The sequence below is a fragment of the Monodelphis domestica genome, chromosome 5 (genome assembly GCF_027887165.1).
Source record: "Monodelphis domestica isolate mMonDom1 chromosome 5, mMonDom1.pri, whole genome shotgun sequence".
NCBI lineage: Eukaryota > Metazoa > Chordata > Mammalia > Didelphimorphia > Didelphidae > Monodelphis > Monodelphis domestica.
Genome location: NC_077231.1, coordinates 257,256,193 through 257,275,988, shown reverse-complemented (window position 1 = coordinate 257,275,988; position 19,796 = coordinate 257,256,193). Strand labels below are relative to the sequence as shown.

Genomic DNA, 19,796 nt, shown 5'->3' with positions numbered 1-19,796 from the left:
CGCCCGTGTTATACTCAACAGATTCCTGTCATCTGTTTCAGAGCAGAACCTGCCTGAATCACAATGTGGCTTCCGACCAGATCTCAGCACCATCGACATGGTCTTCACGGTGAGGCAAATGCAGGAAAAATGCCTTGAGCAGAACCTGATCTCTACATTGTCTTCATAGACCTGACAAAGGCGTTGGACACAGTGAACAGGGACGCATCGTGTCCCTTAGCAAGCTCGGTTGCCCAGCAAAATTCGTCAAACTGATCCAGCTCTTTCATGTCAACATGACAGGGGAAGTCCTATCTAGTGGAGAGACTGGCGTGAAACAAGGCTGTGTCCTTGCTCCGGTACTATTCAACCTATACTTCACCCAAATATTATGACATGCTGTGATGGACCTAGACCTGGGCGTCTACATCAAATACTGACTGGATGGCTCACTATTCGACCTTCGTCGCCTGACTGCAAAAACAAAGACAACAGAGAGACTCATCTTGGAAGCTCTCTTCGCAGAAGACTGTGCTCTCATGGCCCACCAAGAAAATCATCTCCAAACCATTGTAGAAACAGAATAACTCAATAACAAAACTACAAATGACTGAAAATTAAGAACTATGATCAATACAATGAACATTCATGATTTCGAAGTAGAAATGATGAAACATGCTATACGTTACAGAGAGGTGATGGATTTAGGGAGCAGAATGACACATACATGTGTGTGTATGTGTGAATATATTACATACCTAGCATCATTAGAGGAATTTGTCTTGCTTTGCTATATATACTTGTTAATTTTTTTTTGTTTTTTCTTTTTTTTCTCCAATGAAATACAGGTATGTGAGAAAATGGATTTCTGTTAATTTTTTTTAAATAGGGAAGTTGAGGGGCACGAATTGTGAAATGTTGCATATATTTTCACATTAAGTCACTGAATTATTAGTTTTACTTTATTATAAGACATAGCTCACGAAATGAAAATAATCTATAAAATTTGATCATGTAAAACAAAATACAAAAATAAAACTTTAAAAAATATATACTGAACGGGAAGAGGGGAAGAAACTTCTCTGGACCAGACATTAGTCTGAATTTCCAATGTCATTGTAAATAACCCAAGCTTTACAAGTTGTGTTCGACATTATGAAAAGTTTATGGAATATGTGGGTAGGGAAAGGTTTTTTTTTTTTAAGTGGAAAATAAAAAAATTAAGTATTTATTAGCAAATAGATTTAAAGTTACAAGTGACTTCAGAGATTCGTTAGTCTAAACCCCTAATATTAAAGAAATTAAGTACTATGTTGAGAGAGATATAAGATATAGTCCCTACTTGGGTAAAACTCATTGCACTTTGGTGGGGAAAATTACTTATGAGAAAAAATGGAAGGACAATTTTAAAAAAGACAGTATATAGCTAAATTATCCTGATTTGCACGATACTCTAACCAAATAAGCCTAAGAGACAGAAAGAGACAGTTGATTTACTGTACATTATTTCAAATAGCTACTAGTTCTATATTAAGGGGAAAAAAATTTGCAACTTGTTTCATAAGTCAGAACATGTTCTCCCAATAGAATTATTTTAAGATAACACTGTATGTAGGTCACATGCTTTCAGTTTGTGACAGGAATACTTTTAAAAAATGTTCATTTTATACCCAGTGGCAAGATTATTAGTAAATCATCATCTCTGAACTAATGTCTTATTAATATTTACATTAAATTTTAAATCAAATATTCTATCACAATTAAAGCTATTAGCCATTAACATATGTATATTATTACTGCTTAGCCCAGAGCTTGACACATAGTTTGTTGTGAAACAAAGGCTCACTCACTGACTGCATTTCACACCTCCTATATCCATATTCAATCTTTGTCAAACAGTTAATCAAAGGATTATCCTTTGCAACAAAGGGATAAACATATCCCCATTCATGAATTTAACTTTCATTCCTATCTAGGCTCTAGCTGGACTTTTAGTTTTCAGGCACTTCTTCCTCTCAGAAGTCTCTCTCAATGCTTACTATGAATTTTCTTTTTTCTTAATTTTGTCATTTAATTCTAGCTATAGCCACTTGGGCAATATTAAATACATTCTTTGTTTCTTTGGTGTTTAGATCTTTTAAGATATTTGTAGATGGCTATCATATTTCCCTTCTAGTTGTCAGTTGGCCAAGTTCTACATATTTAGTTCTTTCAAGCTTTCCTCATAAGTCAGTCCCTCTGGGCTCTTAATCATCCTTATAGCTCTAGTCTGAATGCTGTCTAGTCTGTCTACATCTTACCACTATGAAGGTGTTTAGATCTGAACACAATGTTTTTTTGCAATATAAGGAACCTCATTTAAAGCCAATCTTTTAATAGTCTATGAATTAATCCACTAGTACATGTGTACTTATTAAATTATAAAATAACTTAATTTACCTGCTTCAATCTACTGAGAAATGCATGATATTTTGGCAATTAATAATTAGGGAGAGGTTTTTTTTTTAATTTTCATTGCTTTAATTAGTAACCCTTTAATGAAATGCATGTCTTATTTTATATGATGTTTAGAATTAGGATCAAAGGAGTACAGTATATTTAAGTCATCAATAAACATAAATTAGAAGAAATATGATTTTATAATTTTAATCTAAGAAATAAGCATGGTGAAACATCTAAAATCAGATTCTTTTGGCCTACATACTTGTACCCTAAATGAAAGGTTTACAGCTTAGTTCTATTTATATATAAACTATCAGTCTTCCTTCTCAACACTCAACAGGGGTAGTAGTGGGGGAAGGATTGGGGAGTGGGAAGGCTGTTGTATACAGGACAGTCTTTTTTCTAACCAAAAAGAACTCTGCTGTCTGTCATCTTTATTGCCTCATTTTTTACACTATCCTGAAATAAGTATGAGAACTAGAATGTTTTGATTGCTTCATTTCCAATTTTTTTCTTCTCCCCTGAAAATTTGTAATTGCTTATGCTTTGTGACAATACTTAATTATCACTGGCAATACAAGTTCATTTTACTAGTATTTTACTACTCTATATTTTCTGAAAGTAATGCAAAATTTATAAGCCTGAGTTTTTGGTCCCCACCCCTAAATGTGGTCAAGAAAGGTGTGAATATTTTTCTGATAATTAAATTCCTGGCCATACACATTTAAAAACAAAAAAGGGATAAAGGGGTGAGAAACTGCCCTAAGACCAATACCTAGCTTAGCAATATGAGTTGTCAGAATTTTGAAACTAATTTGATGAAAGTTTTGCTTTTAACATCAACTTAAATTCCTTCCAACTGAATGATACACTGCCATTTGTGAGAATAGTTTAACTTAACAGTCATTTATAATTAAGGGCTAATAAAAACTTTTATTCTTAAAAAAAATTATAAGGGAGCTGACAGAGAAAATTATTATCTGTAAAGGAAAAATGTAAATACTAATACACTTTTCTCTGAAGGCTGAACCAGACAAAACAAATCCAGGTTACTTAATATTTTTCAAGTTTGGTGAGTTATCATTTTTAAAACAGCATAATGTATGATTTCCTGATTACTAATAGAAAAAATGTTATAATCATCACAATCTGAAAAAAAAATTAGCATCTAAAGAATATTTTTATTGCTGGGCTAACATCATGATAGCCAAACATCAATAGTTTTACCATAATGCTACAATTTTGGACAAGACTAGAACCAGACTTTTTATGTAACTTTCATTATATATTGACAAAACATTATTTTAGTTGGGAATAACTTTAACAAATTCTCTCCTAATATCATAGTTTAACATATGAAACACTTCTTGCTATTTTTATTTACCATCTATCTTTGTGCTTCCTAGAACTAACATTAATATGAGCTGAGCACAGGAGAATGAATGCTACTGGCATACTTGCAGTTTAACATGTGCTCACTTCCAGGGTACCTGTGTTGCTTAACACTGTTAGTTTTTCCACATTTCACCCAAGACATTTTTATGGCATTGGCCAGACTTAAGCTACTCTTAATAACCAGAGAAAAACATCAGAATTACTGAAGTCTGCAATAAATTTCTGAACTGCTTTTGTTATTGAAAAAGCACACTTTCTTCATCTGATTTATTGCAAACCTAATCAAATGAAATCTCTAGGTATTCCACAGATCAGACAGATATAATCTGTTATAAAAAGTTGACTTATCACACTAGGACTGCTCTATTTGCTGATGTAGGTGTAAAGTTAATTCAACCATGTTATTACATGTATTTGACCCAGAATTATACTATGATCATACTAGTAGGTGGCTGAAATTTAGCATTGGCAAATGACAAATCCATTTATTAAACTAAATTTAAAGTTCTTTGGATTCAAACTGTATAAAAATACAGCAACCTAACAGTTTATAACAAATCCTGATAGTCAGATTTCCCTTACTTTGCTGCTTTTATAATAGATTAAATACTCTGCTAATGAAGCATCAATTTATATATTAAGGTAAAGTGAAAGAAAAGGAATCAGAAGCTTTCTGAAAGAACAAAATTCTTCCATAGTTGATATTTAGAGTGAATTCACAGTGTATGTGTTTTTCCTGGATAAAAAGGTCACCGGCACATTCCACCTCTGTTTCAGAGCCACAGATAGGCAGAATGTGGATCAATTAAAGGGAAAAAGCAGATTTTATTAGTGGGTAAATGGTAAAGAAGACAAAAAGAGTAGTTAGTGTGGGGATACTTAGAAGACAGGAAATGTTGTGGGGTAGGCTATGGAGTGCTGGACTTGAAATCAGAAAGGAGGAGATCCTTGTCTCTGACACTTCCTCCCTGTATAAAATTTGGTAAGTCACCTTCTGAAGGGCAGATCAAGTATAGCAGGTTGTTATGAGGCTCAAATGAGGTAAACCACAGAGAGCACGGCGTAAATGTCCCCTTTCAGTGTGTGCAATGAGAAAAGGAATGAAAGGGGAGGAGAAGCATATCTAGCTGGAAAATTTCTAACTAAGTGTTTATCAGTTAACAGGATCTTGATCATAAACCATGATGGGGTTGGCAGCTGAGGGGCACAGTGAACAGTGTTAGACTTAGGAGTTCAAATCCTACCCTGGTCAGTTATGAGGGAAGTCACCTTACTCTTCTCAATCTTAGTTTCTTCATCTGTAAAATGAATTCTGTACCTACTGTATCGAGTGATTGTGAGGATAAAATGGGATAATGTAGATAAAGCATTTTGTAAGCTTTAATGTGTTGTATCAGGGCTCATAACTATAAAATCTTCAAACTATATTTTATGATAAGAACTTTGAGATCATATAAGACTTTAGTGCCATCTCAAATAAAGTGTGAGAATACCAAATTGATTCTAGACATTTAAAAATTATGAATCCAAACTGCATCCAATTCAGTTTACTTTAATGTTTTCATTAGTGGTGAAAAGGCAGCATCATATAGTGGGCTAAAAGATGATCTTAGGGTCAGGAAGATCTGGGTTTAAATTCAGTCTCTGACACTTCTTGGCCAGATAGCACTGAGTAACCCCTTGACCCCTCCCAATTTTCTAAGACCAAAAATTGCAGAGAAGGTGCCTATCTGCATTGGTAGAGGGAATTTCTTCATCTAGGAATTTTCTCTTCTATCTAAATCATAGATCTAGTCCTTATCCCTATTTCTATAATCAGTGAAATAACATCATACTTTGTTATAAGAGTACTCACATAATCATAAGAATTTTCAGAGCAGAGTATGGCTATAATCTCTTAAAAAAAAAAAAAAGAACCACCACCTTCCATCTTAGCATCAATACTGTGTATTGATTCCAAGGCAGAACAACAGTAAGGACTAAGCAATGGGGCTAAATTGACTTGCCCAAGGTCACACAGCTAGGAAGTATCTGAGGTCAAATTTGAACCTAGGACCTCCCACCTCTAGGTCTGGCTTTCAATCCACTGAGCCCCCCATAGCTGTCCCTATAATCTTTTAATGCTGTCGTCAACAAATTATTTTGGTTTGTGCATTAGGAAGCAGGGGATGACTTCTTTCTATCATTAGGTGGCTTTTTGGCATTGTTTCTTTAGCAGCTCTTAGCTGCTCTTAGTTTGGTCTCAAAACCTCTGTTTTACACTCAAATATGTACTTAACACTCTTAAAAAGAACTCCAGAGGGCTCTCGTTTATGAGAAGTCTATCTCCATGTATAGCATCAAAAATTAAAATGCTTTTGTATATGATGAAAATCATTTTGTCCTCCTGGATGCCCTGGAAAGATGGTTCATAGTGTAAACCTCAAAATTCCTTAGACTTAAAAATGTTGGAAATTTCACCATTGGGATATTTCATACTTGGAAAATTTCTTACTGATAGTCTATTGGAATGGGAACCCCATTGGCATGGGAGGTTCCTTCTCTTCCCTTTTTCAGATTACTTTAGGACAGAAACCTTTTGCTGAACAATGGAAAGGACTTTGACCTATGCTTAAGCATAGAACAGGAATTTCTTTGAATCATGATTGATTTTAGAATTGATACAATGGAGATACTTGGAATAAATCTCCACCCTATTCAGTACTAACAGGATTGAGTAAGGGCTGCAGCCTAGATCAAAGATTTAATCATTTGAAAATATGACCTTCAACAGACATGTGCAAAGCCAGAGACCTCTGGGCGGTCCTGGGTTAAGCTAGAGCCTCTATTGGCACAGGGAAATTGATGAACAGTGATTGGTAGATGGGAGAACTGAGAGGAGGAACTTGGATGGTTTCCTTAAAGATAGGAGGGTCTGGAGACTTGAGAGGGGGAGGAGTTTGGTCGGGGGTGATGGCGGTGGACTCGGGGAAGCTTGCGCTGAAGGAAGCTGAAGGTGGGGGCCTCTGAGACTGTTTCTCCATTTTGGTCACGTGAGTGATAGGGACTGATCTCTTTTCTTTGCCCCAGCTATCTAAGGGCTTGGGCCTTTTGGCCCAGCCTAAACAGAAGGGGTATTTAAGCCCTATTCCCTTCTCTCCCTTTTTTCTTTCTCTCTATCTCTAATTCCTTTCTTGCTCCTATTGTAATTAAACTCCAAAAAAGGCTGACGGCTGACTTGAGTTTTTCATTTAGGAATTACATAGCTGAATTCCTTGGCGACCTTAAATTAATATATATCAGTCTTTTAAAGTGATTCCCTTGTCATAATAGTGAGCAAGCATCCTGCTCCCTCTTGCTCTGTGAGGCTGAGATCAGAAGCAGAGAGTTCTTGGCTCTTCCCTCTCCCAATTCTGTCATCCAACTGGCCTCAAGGTCTTTCATCAATGGAAGCAGGGAGAAGGAAAGGGCATGTTTGCTTTCCAATGAGATGAGTAAATGAAAAGCATTTATTCATTCAACTAAAACTAAACTAAAAGCACCTGCTGTGTGCAGGGCTCTGGGGCAAGTTCTGGATATACAAATATGAAATGAGCTGGTCTCTCCCCTCTGAAAACTCATCCTCTAATTTTGTCTGGGAAATCACAGCAAAGGGAGTGCTGCCACAGGGAAGTAGACTGACATGTCCTTTCCTGGAACAATGATCAGACTGATCTGAAGAAGATGCCTTTGGGAGAGAGCTGGACAGGACATGATATGTGGCCTAAACTTTGCAGTCAGCTAGGACTGATTCAGGCTGGTATGTGAAAGGAAGGCTCCAGGGGTTGACTAGGAAGCACTGTGCATGAGCACCAGCCCCGGAGTCTGAAGGTCCTGGGTTCAAATTTGACCTCTGATTCTGTCACCCTGGGCAATCACTGAAACTCTCAGTGCTTTTCTCAGTAATTTTTAAAGACTACCTACCAGTAAGGTATCAATATGAATTGGTCAAGGGAGTCTCTTACACCAATGAAATCACAGGCCCAGGCTTCATCTCTATCTTTACCAGTAATTTTTGTTAATCATATGAAAGAATGAGAGTTCATTCATAAATGTGTAGTTATTTAAACTAACTTTAAAAAACAATTTTCATGTAAAATATGTAATCATAAGATACAAGTAGAATGAAGGCAGAAGAGTATTTAATGTTCTGGTAAAAAATTATAAATATACAGAAAGGTTTTTTTCCCTTTCATGCCTTGTAAACCATTGGAATAAGTCACAAATTTTCTCAAAACCCACGGAAATAATTTTAGGTTTGTTATTTATTAGCTTTAGCAAAAAAAAAAATGGTATACTGATGTTTTACTTTTGACAAAAAAAGTTTTTCTTCAAAGCAATATTAGTATTTCAATTTTTACAAAATGTTAACTATAAAAACAAAAGTTTAACTTATGGTAATAAATATCTAACAAACTATGGTATTTCCTTTGTGTACAATGTACTTCTTAATAGAGAAAGAGATTTCACTGAAACTGTCATGGGATTGTATGTAGCAAGAATGCTATTAAATTTTAAAAATTTTACATTGTTTGGAATGGGACATTTCCAAAACCAAGGGAAAATTAATAATTTGGATGAAAGTTTAAGGTTCCCCATTGTCCTATCTTTTCCCAAGTTAATATACTCAGTCTATTTTGATTTCTTGAATGTTAAGTTGAGCTGTGAATGATGGAGAAAACAAATAAAACTGCTGTATACTTGTTCAATGGCATTTGTCTGTTGTGAGACTTTTCTAGCATTTAAATTTTATTAGTGGTTATAGAAATTATTACCTCCAATGTACCCATGAAAATAAAGGACACAGGGAAAATAAATTGCAAGGGAGTAATTTTTTGTATTTCTATGAACAAGGTAGAGGTTTTACTTAAAATTCACTGAATGGACCAAGTCCCTAATGTCACCATAATTCACAGAATAACAATTATTAATTGAACTAGAAGCAATATAAGACTCTAAAGCCAGGTCTTCAATGATTGATGACTCCTGTCAATTACTGCCACAGAACTAAGTCAACTTCCCTTTTTGTTTATACGTCATAACTAAGTAGCTAAATGAGTGGAAAACTTTCCTTGATTCAGCAAAAAATATCTATTCTAGATACAATCTGATAGAAAATGTGGATACCTGCAGATTTCTTACTACATTTACATATCACAAATGCAATGAATCAGAAAAATCAGAATCATAAGTAATATATTTAAAATACCCTGTATAAACATTATGAATACCGACAACAGAAGAAAGCAAATATATGTAAGTTTGTAAGACAGATTTATAAAGCAAGCACAGGTGTCACAGGATTAGAATGTATAATGTAATGTTCTTCAGAATACCTGAAATGGAATAAGAAACACTCTCATCATCACTCTCTGACAGTCTAAGGCTGACATTTCCAAGTCCTATATTCAAATAAGTCATTCTAGATCTTAGCAATCTTATAAATCCTTAGTTCACAGATTATCAAAAAGCCTGCTTTAGTTTCCAACTTTTTAATATTACTTTATATCCTCTAAATTCTATGAAATCAGGTGTTGTTAGCTGCATAAATGAGGTTATTAATCTCATAAGTAAAATGAAGCTCATGATGACATGTGAGAAATAGCTAAAGAAAATAATAGTGCTTTCAAACACAACAGAAACATAAGGATCCCTGAGGACACATACTGACTTAGAAAACTACATATTAACATTATCTATGTTCTATTGTATTGGGGCGGGGAGGGGGAGTAACTATTTTCCAATTACATTTTCATGTGATTCAGGCCAGACTCTACTGGTTTGCAGCATGCTCCCACGAGCTAGGAATTTGCCATTTGTGCTCTATAATTAAGAGGCTACCATAACCTTTCTCATTTTATTTATCAACTTCCTCATGCTTTATGCTTTAATTAAAAGTAGACAATGATCTGTCTCTTCACCATAAATGACACTCTCATGCCTTTCCATAGGCTGTTTCTTCTACCAAAGAAATCTTTCCCTTCTTATATTGGCCTAATGGTTTCCTATCTGTTGGTTAAGACCAGCTACTGAAGAAACATGCTCTTACCACGGGAAATTGCCCTCCAGACAATACCCTAAATAGGATCCCTTGTCCCAAGAACTAAAATTACCACACCCTTATTTGTGTACTGCCATAAGGATATGTTATCTTAAGACTTCAGGTTTTACTGACCTGGGTCACTGGCTGACCATATGTTAAAAGAAGATATCTGGGACTAAGATTGATGTGTCTTCACTTCTGATGCCTGGTTCTCAAGATGAGCCCCCACCCCTAGCCCCACTATATAAACCAGACCTATGCAATGCTCGAGATCTTGTGCTTCTTGTGGAGGCCCAAGCTATAGCTTGAATAAAGTACCTGTTGTGTATTGCATTACCGTGTGTGTCTCCTCTTTGGAATCTGAACCAGAACCAGACCGAACACTACCAGAGAGACTTTTATAGGTATTACCCACCCTCTCTTCCAGGAGCCATGAAACCCTTTCTGTCTGCCTGGGCAATTCCATCCCACCTTGGTTTCTATCTCTTGCTCTCAAAACTGTTACCAATGGGGCAGTTGGGTAACTCAGTGGATTGAGAGCCAGGTCTAGAGATGGGAGGTCCTGGGTTCAAATCTGACCTCAGACACTTCCTGGTTGTGTGATGCTAGGCAAGTCACTTACCCTTCCATTGCCTAGCCCTTACCACTCTTCTGCCTTGGAACCAATATACAGTATTGACTCAAAGACAGAAGGTGTGGGTTTAAAAAAAAAAATACCTGTCACCAAAACATGAAAGTTATTGCTTCTAGAAAGTGTATGTTGATGGGCATTGACCGGGAACTACTGGTCCACTTCCATCCTCCCAGAGGGGAACCCCTTGCCACCACTTCCTGGGGCCTCTACTAGAAAGAGGCCCATTTTTAGGAGGGGCCTTGCTGCACTGCACCCCTGACTTTCCCAGCCTTTTATTTTCATTAGTGTTTTCCAGGAACATCTTCACTCTAGTTCACAGCACCTTTGGAATTCACACAGACCAGAAGCCCATTCTGTGCCCCTTCGGCCTCTTCCTCTAACTGGTCAGTTCCCCAGAACCTCCACTATGAGGTGGCTGCTCAGGCCATGTCTTCATTCCTCTCCAGGCTTTAAGCCTGATTCAGTCCTTCTCTAGAAGCTCTTCCTTGTTTTCAACTCTTTTGTGTGCTATCTTTTCCCATCTGAATGCAAACTCTTTGAATAAGTTAATAAATAGATATTTATTAAGCTTCTATTCTAAATAAGCCAGGCACTATGCTAAGTCCTGGGTCCTTGCCCTCCAGGAGTTTATAGTCTAATGAAAGAAGAAATAGGCAAACAAAGTCATGCAAAGCAAGCACTCTGAGGAACTTATAGAAAATTTAACCAACAAGGCACCAGAATTAAGAGGGGGCGGGGAAACTTTTTTAAAAAAAGGATCATTACATTTGTTCTAAGGATTAAAAAAACCCAACACCTTATTTGCCATATATCAAAAGCTCTAAATAACCCTTCTCCATTTAGAGAAAAAGTTGAGAACAAGTCAAATTGAATTTTTGCTTTAAAAAAAAAAAAAAAGAGGGTCATGCCTATATGTAAGTAGCTTGAGGCCAGGAATTTGTTTTTCATTTTTGTCTTCATATGCTCAGTTCTTAGAAAAGTACCTTACTCTCCATAGGTGCTTAATAAATTTTTGTCAAATTTTATTCATTTCTTCAGAATCAGATAGAAGTAAACTTACCAACCAAAACAACTAGTCTGTATTTCTCATTATTTTGTCGCCGATAGGGTGAAACTTCTTCATATGTTGGGACATCAGCTGTATCATATTGATCACTCTTCTTGCATTCATACATAGACTTGTTTGTCTTCTTATCTTTTCTACTAAGACGAAAACTTCTTCGAAAACCAGCTGGAATTTAAACAAATCATTTTTATTGTAAAGTATGGGAAAAACTTCAGATCCAGGAAAAGACCAATGACTACATTATTACAAATGTGTCTGATAAGAAAAAAGCAATATTTTAAATAGTCTCATCCAAAGGACTCTTTGGAAGGATTCATGCTTCATTTATTTATACAATTTATATAGACAGTTGTTATGTTAATCTTCAGTCATAGAAGGTCTTTTTCAGTAAACTAGTACACTCAATCAAACAACTTAATGAACCAAAGGAAAAAAATACTTTAATAAGTTAATCATGGCTTTAATGTTGAATATATTTGATGAAAAAAGTTTTAACATATAAAGGACTTCAAATATTAACAGACATAAAACCCCCTTTCCATAAATGCTAGATTACTAATAACATCACTATGGAATGGATATAATGGATAACTTCAGAATATCGAAACAGAAATTGAAGTCATATAATGAGCTGGGAGAGAGTACAATTATACAAGTTTAGAGAACATTAAAATCAAATTAAATTGTGTTGTGTGTGCTCTCATCACTATAAAGATGATCTTTAAAGTACATAAAAGTTACGTGTTATTTAAAAGGACCCATGAGTCTCCTACAATATGAACATTCAGAAACTTTATGCTGAGATTTACTGAATCAAAATAAAGTCATGGACAGTGTAACAATTAAAAGAGTGGTTGGTATAAACTGTGACCGCGGAAATATGGTTTCAAGATATTGTCTTGAGTTAAATCAAATATAAAGTGGTTGCCAGGGAAAAATTCCCAAATATGAAATATACCCAAGTCAGCTGGGTTTTTATGGAGATTTTAATTAATACAAATTAAGGAATTAATGAAAGGGAGAGAGAGAGTAAGAGGAAATAAAGAGAAAAGGGGTAGGCTAGTCCAGGCCAGCCTAGGCCAGCCTCGGCCCAAGCCCTAAGAGAGATCAGTCAGTCTTTAATCCACTCACCACAAGATTTGTCCCAAGCAAGATTCTAGTGTTCAGAGAGACCCAGCTACTCCAACTAGTTCGGGCTCCAATTCAGCTTTGGCAAACTGAATTTTCAGCCAGCCACCCAGCCCTTCAAGGCAGCTCTGGCAAGCTGCCTCTCTCCAATTCAGCTTTGGCAAGCTGAATCTCCCAGAGACCTCTTTTGAGCTCCTTTTAAAGAGAATTTTCTCCTATGTCACCTCCCCTAAGTTCTCACATCTACCAATCACAGTAGATGTTTTCCAAAGGACAGACCATTCTTAATTCACACCTAAGTAGACTAAACTTTTGAGTAATTCACACCTGAGTAGACTAAACTTTTGAGAAAGTTCACACCTCTTTGCCCCTTGCAAGTTTGCAAATTGCCAGACCTCCATAGGTACTTAGCACCTTCCTAAAAATAGACTTAGCTTAAGGGCTTGGCCTCACTATAAGTATGGGTTAAGTACTTTTCATTGTTCAGTAAAGAGTTTACAACTTAATCTTTCCCTAAAGTATGCTTAAGTATGGGTGGAGTAGAGTTCTCACATCCCTGATCAAGTACCTTCATTGTTTAAAATGGGGAATGGTCTTAACCAAATCTTATAAAGGTAGGGTCTGAGAATTTTTAAGATTCACAACAGACTGATGGACTGAGGGATAGTAAGACCCGAGTTCAAATTCTGCCTCAGATACTTGTTAACTTTATGACTTTGACAAATCACCAAACCTATCACAACCCCAACTTCCTCATCTGTAAAATGGAGATAAGATATATAATAAGAGATAAGATAATGTCTCACAGAGTTGTGAGTGTCAAATAAGTTAATATGCAAAGTGCTTTGTAAATGTTAAGCTTTATGCAAACAAATCGAATTTCTGGTCTACTTAAAAACATAAAATATTCATTTTCTTGAAAATGTTACCGTTCTAAAAAGAAAACAAAATTAATTTTTCTTATTGAATTGACATTATTTTATTGGTTGGTGTGAATTTAAGTTTACATGAATAGAAGATAACAATATTCAATATCATGCTAGACCTTAAAGCAAAGTACTCAAAGTAAGCTTTGTGTGTATTTTTTTTTTAAATGCTTACCTTCCATCTTGTAATCAATACTTCGTATTGGTTCCAAGGCAGAAGAGTGGCAAGGGCTAGGCAATGGGTGAGACAGCTGGAATGTGTCTGAGACCAGATTTGAACCCAGGACCCCATGTCTAGGCCTGGCTCTCAATCCACTGAGACACCCAGATGTCCCCCTTAATGTGTATTTTTAATTATCAATGATTAAAGGCAAAAGCCATAGAACTTGAATAAGGAATTACAATCTAATATATTCAAATGAATTAAAACAAATATAACAAAAACAAAGATATCTGATTTATGCAAGTATGGCACAAGGATTTTTAATTTTGGCCCAAGAAAAGTAATCTTTACTATAAAGAGATAATCAAGTAGTTTGGGGCAAAGATTTATGCATAAAACATTTTCTGAGGAAAGCTTTTGAAAAAAGATAGCTACCTCAGTTTGGCAAGGTAATTTAGGAAAATTGCTTTGGCAATATAGACATTTGAGAAGACATCACAGAACTAGGATGGAAGGGACATGTCAGAAAGCTTCTCTATATACCAACTTTACCACTAGGAGGAAATGAAAAGTAATTTAAAAATTAAGTGGAAATGAATATGGAATCTGACAGGGAAAATTAGACTGGGGAAATTAAGAGGAAAAATGATTATTAGATAAAGGTATTTTAAAAAACAGGAGCAATGACAAAAAGGGAAAGTACTTGAAAGCAGTTTCTCATTTTGGAGGCAATGAAATTACTTTGCATATAAGGAAATGAGATTCTAGAGATGTATATAAGGATAGTGGTAATATGAATGTAAGACATAAAATTGTATAGGGAAGGAAAATGAGAAGAAAAGAAAAATATGAATTCAAAAATTCCCTTTAAAATTATCAAAAGTTCCATGAATGTACTTTGTCACTTTCTCTTGTCCCAGTACTTAAGTTCCTTGAGGAGTTCCTACTCTTGTAGATATCCTACTGATGTTCAAACTAAGGCAGTTCTGGCAGCCATGTATTCTGGATCTCCAACAGTTTATTCTGAAGGCATTCTCTACTTTACAAAATCATGAGAGTTAAACCAGGATAGGCCTTTGAAGATCCGTCTAGTCCTATTCTCTCATTTTAACACAAGAACACAGAGAGCCAGAAGTTTTAAGTGACAGACCTAGGGCAGGGGATCAGTGGCTGAGATATGACTAGAATATTGAGCTCTTAAACCCCAGGTTCAATATTCGTTTTCTGCTTTTTTGGACATCAGGAATGGGAACTGAATAGAAAGTTTTCAATCTATAGCTACTATTCTGACTGGGGAAAAACTAAGGATGAGAGAATAGAATCATAACCATTCTCAAGAGTTTAGGGAAATCATGAACAAAATTATTACAAAATCAGGTAGATTTAAATTTTTATTTATATTTTATATGCTAATGTTAATTTTTAAAGCACCCTGTCATATTTAATACAATAAAAATTAGTTCTTTAAGTGGTTATTCTATATCCTTCTACAGTAGAAGTTAAAACCCTACCCTTTGCCTCTACTCCCAAATAGCATAATTAAGCATTTCTTTATTAGACCTAGTTGAGCTCTGTGATTAAAGAAAACAATTAAAGCAATTATGTCCGTAAACTGAAAATGAGCAGAGTTCTCTGTAAATGACCCAGAGTATACAATGCAATAACCACATAATTCTATTCCATCTCAAGAAAGGAATTCTTAGTGGCATCTGGCTTGAAGAAAAAAAAAAGAGTTCAATGTAAGAATGCAGTTTTACATAAAATATATTTTCCTTATATTTCTTTCACATTTTTATAATTTATAATTGGCTCAATGTTTTTATGGACAGTATTTTTCCATAGTGCTTACCCACAGCTGTTAGAAATTTCCATTTTTTTGAAAGAAAAAAAGGAATGGCAGATTTACTTTATTACAATAGGAGAGTGATATTACAGCACAACTTCAGCTGCAGATCAGCACCATTAATCCCAAGCAGACATAAGAGATTTCTCTTTCCTAAAATGTTTTTCCATTAAGAATAACTTATAATAAATGTTAATTATTTGGGTGGGTTATATTTTGTTTTACAATGTTTTTACTCACTTAAAAATAACTTAAAATTCACAGGAAGGAGAGAACAAGGTGATCTTGAATGCTTTAATTGAGTTGAGTTCCTTAATCATAGTAATGAATAACAGGGATCAGAGCCCATCCTGGAGGCAAAATAAAAAATTTAGTTCAAGAGTAGGGTATGTCGGACAGATCCTGTGCTGTGACTATGGCACTAAATGAACAAAGTCTAAGAATAATCAAATGTTACACTGGAATATTCCTAACCGCAGGAAGAGCTGGTGAGGCCTTTTGCTTTTCTATTTTGAACTACTATTGTAGTATTGTACCTTTTTAGAGTGGCATTGTGACTGGAACTAAAAATCTATAATTTTTTGGCAGGATTTTGTTGACTCAAATTATTTACCAATTTGTTCTTTCAAACATGCATTTGTACCTTCAATAAGTTTACTAGAAGCTTATTACATTAAAAGATAATGAAAGATACAAGGTTGTAAAGGACACTCAAAGTAGTTAAAATATAAAGAAGATAAATGTGTATATACAAAAATTTATAATACAAGAAAATTATCTATTGAACACCATCACTAGATACTGAAAAATTTACTAACCAATGTCAAAAGGTAGACCTTTGTTTGGAGGGAGGGAGGGAGGGAGGAAGGAAGAAAGGAAGGGAGGAAGGGAGGGACACAGAAAGGAAGGAAGGAAGGAAGGAAGGAAGGAAGGAAGGAAGGAAGGAAGGAAGGAAGGAAGGAAGGAAGGAAGGAAGGAAGGAAGGAAGGAAGGAAGGAAGGAAGGAAGGAAGGAAGGAAGGAAGGAAGGAAGGAAGGAAGGAAGGAAGGAAGGAAGGAAGGAAGGAAAACAAATAATTAAAGACTACCCCCTAACCTACAGGAATCAAGTGAATAAGTTTTCATTCAAAATTGAGAAGTCTCTGGAAGCAGACATTTATATAAACACATAAATCTGGGGGAGTGGGGGAGACTTTCCTTTGTTTTCTGTTCAGAGAAAAGGAAAATGAATGCATTTTTACCAATGCTTTAAAAAATAAGTAACTCTATTAAGTCTGGTAATATTTCTTCTAGATATCTAAGCTTTTAAAATAAATCTTAGGCAGGATTTAAAGGAATACCATTATTATACTTTTAACATTTAAATATTACATGTGTTTAAGCATTGTGTAGGATACATAACCAAAAATAAAAATCAGATCACAGCAATTTGGACAGTAGTTCATGTTATAAGTGGACATTTTAAAACATATAAAATAAGACTCCACGGTCTATTCCCTTAGATTGCATGACTCCTGAAAAAATGAAAATCGTAAAAAAAATGTCAAATTCCTCTTTCAATTCCAGTACCTTTCCAAGCCAATTTTCTGTTTTATTTTGCAGTGGAAGATCATAACTGTGATCAAAATACAACTGCCAAAAATGTTGTATTAAAAAAAATTACTCATCTCTAAAATAATTTGATTCTTTTGGTGAAATGGTAAGCATGCTCTAGTTTTAAACAACCTAGTGCCTGTCATGAAAGCTGGAAAATTTAAGAAATATTCATCAAAATTCCCATTTTAAAATATTTATATTAATTTATCTGGTCATTAGTAACAAAAAAAATTCCAAACAGATTTAAGTTATTATGATATGTTGCCATAGTAAAACATTTAAAGTTTCAATATAAAAATATTCTTATTGTATTCCTTATACTGTTACAATAATAGAAGACAAAAAAAATCACAATGAAAAACAAGTTACAAGGAAGTTATGAAATACATGCTGATGCTACTTGAGAAATGTGGCTCCCAGGATGCTTAGCTTCTATGCTGAAACTACTCCACGGAAGAAATATGAAGTAAAACAAGTAGTAGTAGCAGCAGAGAAAGGAGGAGGAGGAATGAAAACCTGTGATGAGTGTAAAGCTAATGGAAGAAAGTGTTATATGCAAGTCTGAACAAATTAAACATATCTGAAGAGGTTAACTAGCTTCATTACTTCCTATGTACACTCTACCAAAAGACAGAAACCATCAACATAATGTTTTTACATAAATTAAATAATTTTTCATTTGTTTACTGATTTCACACACCCAAAGGAAAATTTCTGAACACTTAGTACACAAAACCATCCTAAAAATACCAGCTAGTTCAAAAGCTCTAGTTTATTGTGGAAATGCAAAGAACAAGTATTCAGAAATTATAAATATCTCAAAATCTTATTAATTTTGCTCTCACACTAGCAACAAAAACAAAAACTCAAAAGGTCTAATGAAATGTTGGAAGCTACTATATCATCTAGCCATTTCATGAAAAAGAGGAATAAATATAAATATATGCAAGCATGCACAGGTAAGCATAGACACAGCCCCAAGTAGAGAAAAGTTTCAATTATGAGAGCAAAAACTGTCTTCAGAGCAGGAGAGTGCTATCAGAAGCCATGACAAACCTTTGGAAGAGTGAATCAGATGAGAAGTCAATGAAATAATGCCTTCTCCTGCTTAAAACCTTCAAAATGAAGAGGGGGGAGGGGGAACATGGTATGTTCACAGAGAATTAAAGTTTTAGCAAGTTAATTTAAAAGTATAGTGGTTCTTAAATACACATTTTCTTCAACTGAAAATTTGCTAGGCAAATGCTGGGCCTTAATGTCAAGAGAAAAAAAATTCCACATAGTATGCCAGACTTTTTGAATTTATCCAGAGGAGGAGCCTTTCTAGCTTAAGAAGAGAGCGCTGGCCTATTGGTGAAAGAATTTCTCTACATTTTTCTGAGTAAATTCTTTTAAAAAGTAATCTACTCAAAGGTAAACAAAAATGTATTCAAGAAAAGATTAAATATTGTGGCAAAATGAGATAATCATTTATTCTAGTTCTTGGATGATTATAAACTAAACTATTTGGCTTCTGACTGAATATACTAAAGGTCAAAATTATACCTATCAAACCAGCCTTAAACTATGGGAAAAAAAAAGAACAAACAAAAATATTTTGGAGGGAATAACAAAAGAAACGCCCTATGTGTACACATATATAGTAAAAATAAATTAGTTAAACACAATGAAGATGTAGAATGAATTTAAAGCTTTTAAAACTGATCTTGTATTGAGAAATACAAAAGCACTTCCAGTGGGAATTGGGTTGGGGAAAAGTTCATATGAGAGTAAAATTCTAAACATAGTTTATATAATGGTATTTACTTATTGGCTTAAAATTCATCTAAGTAAGGTAATAGAAAGTACCATTTGATAAAATGCTACATAAACACAGCAAAACATCAACTCCAAGATAATCCTGGATTCAAAGAAAGTATAGTTAAAGTTTTACAAAAATAATACCACTTAATCATAAAATTTCTGTTCAGTGCAACCCACATCTGAAAAAAAAATCTCTTCTTTAATACCTGACAAATAATATTTTGATCTTTGCTTGAAGAATTCCAGTGACCACTATTTCCCCAAACAACCCATTGCACTTCAGTATAGATTGAATTGTTTTAGGAAGCTTTTCCTTAAATTAAGCATAAACCTACCTTTTGGAGAATTATTGATTTGATTCAAGAATCACACCCTGTCAGCTCTGGTGTCCTGATTTTTGATTTATAACATGACACTGTTGTCATTTCCTGTAAGACAGGACTGCTCATTGATTTAATTATAACAAATTCTCTGCAATAAATAATTCCTTACTGTCTGTAAATGTTGGATATGTAAAAATCATTCTAACTTCAAAAGATGTTAATAGTGCAGAAGAGATCTTAATAGTTCTATTGTTTTGCTATCACAAAGTAATTACTTGCTAATTATTCACCAAATCCATTAGGGTTTTGAAAAAACCTCAATTTTCAAATTCGTGGAGGAAAACAACATGACAAAACTAAAACACAACACAAAAAATAAAGTACAGGGCAACTTAGGCCAGGAAATAAGGGTCTAAATAGAAATTCTCCCTTCAACAT

General features: G+C 34.8%; 1 protein-coding gene across 8 annotated transcripts in view; it reads right to left on the bottom strand.

Annotated features, from left to right (window-relative positions):
• MPP7 (MAGUK p55 scaffold protein 7) overlaps positions 1 to 19,796 on the bottom strand; it is a 305,221-nt gene that overhangs the window by 33,070 nt on the left and 252,355 nt on the right. For all 8 annotated transcript variants that reach the window (XM_056800070.1, XM_056800065.1, XM_056800068.1 and 5 more), the window contains one exon: positions 11,572 to 11,742. In XM_056800070.1, the coding sequence (XP_056656048.1) occupies positions 11,572 to 11,742 (171 nt within the window). The remainder of the gene's footprint in view (positions 1 to 11,571; positions 11,743 to 19,796) is intronic.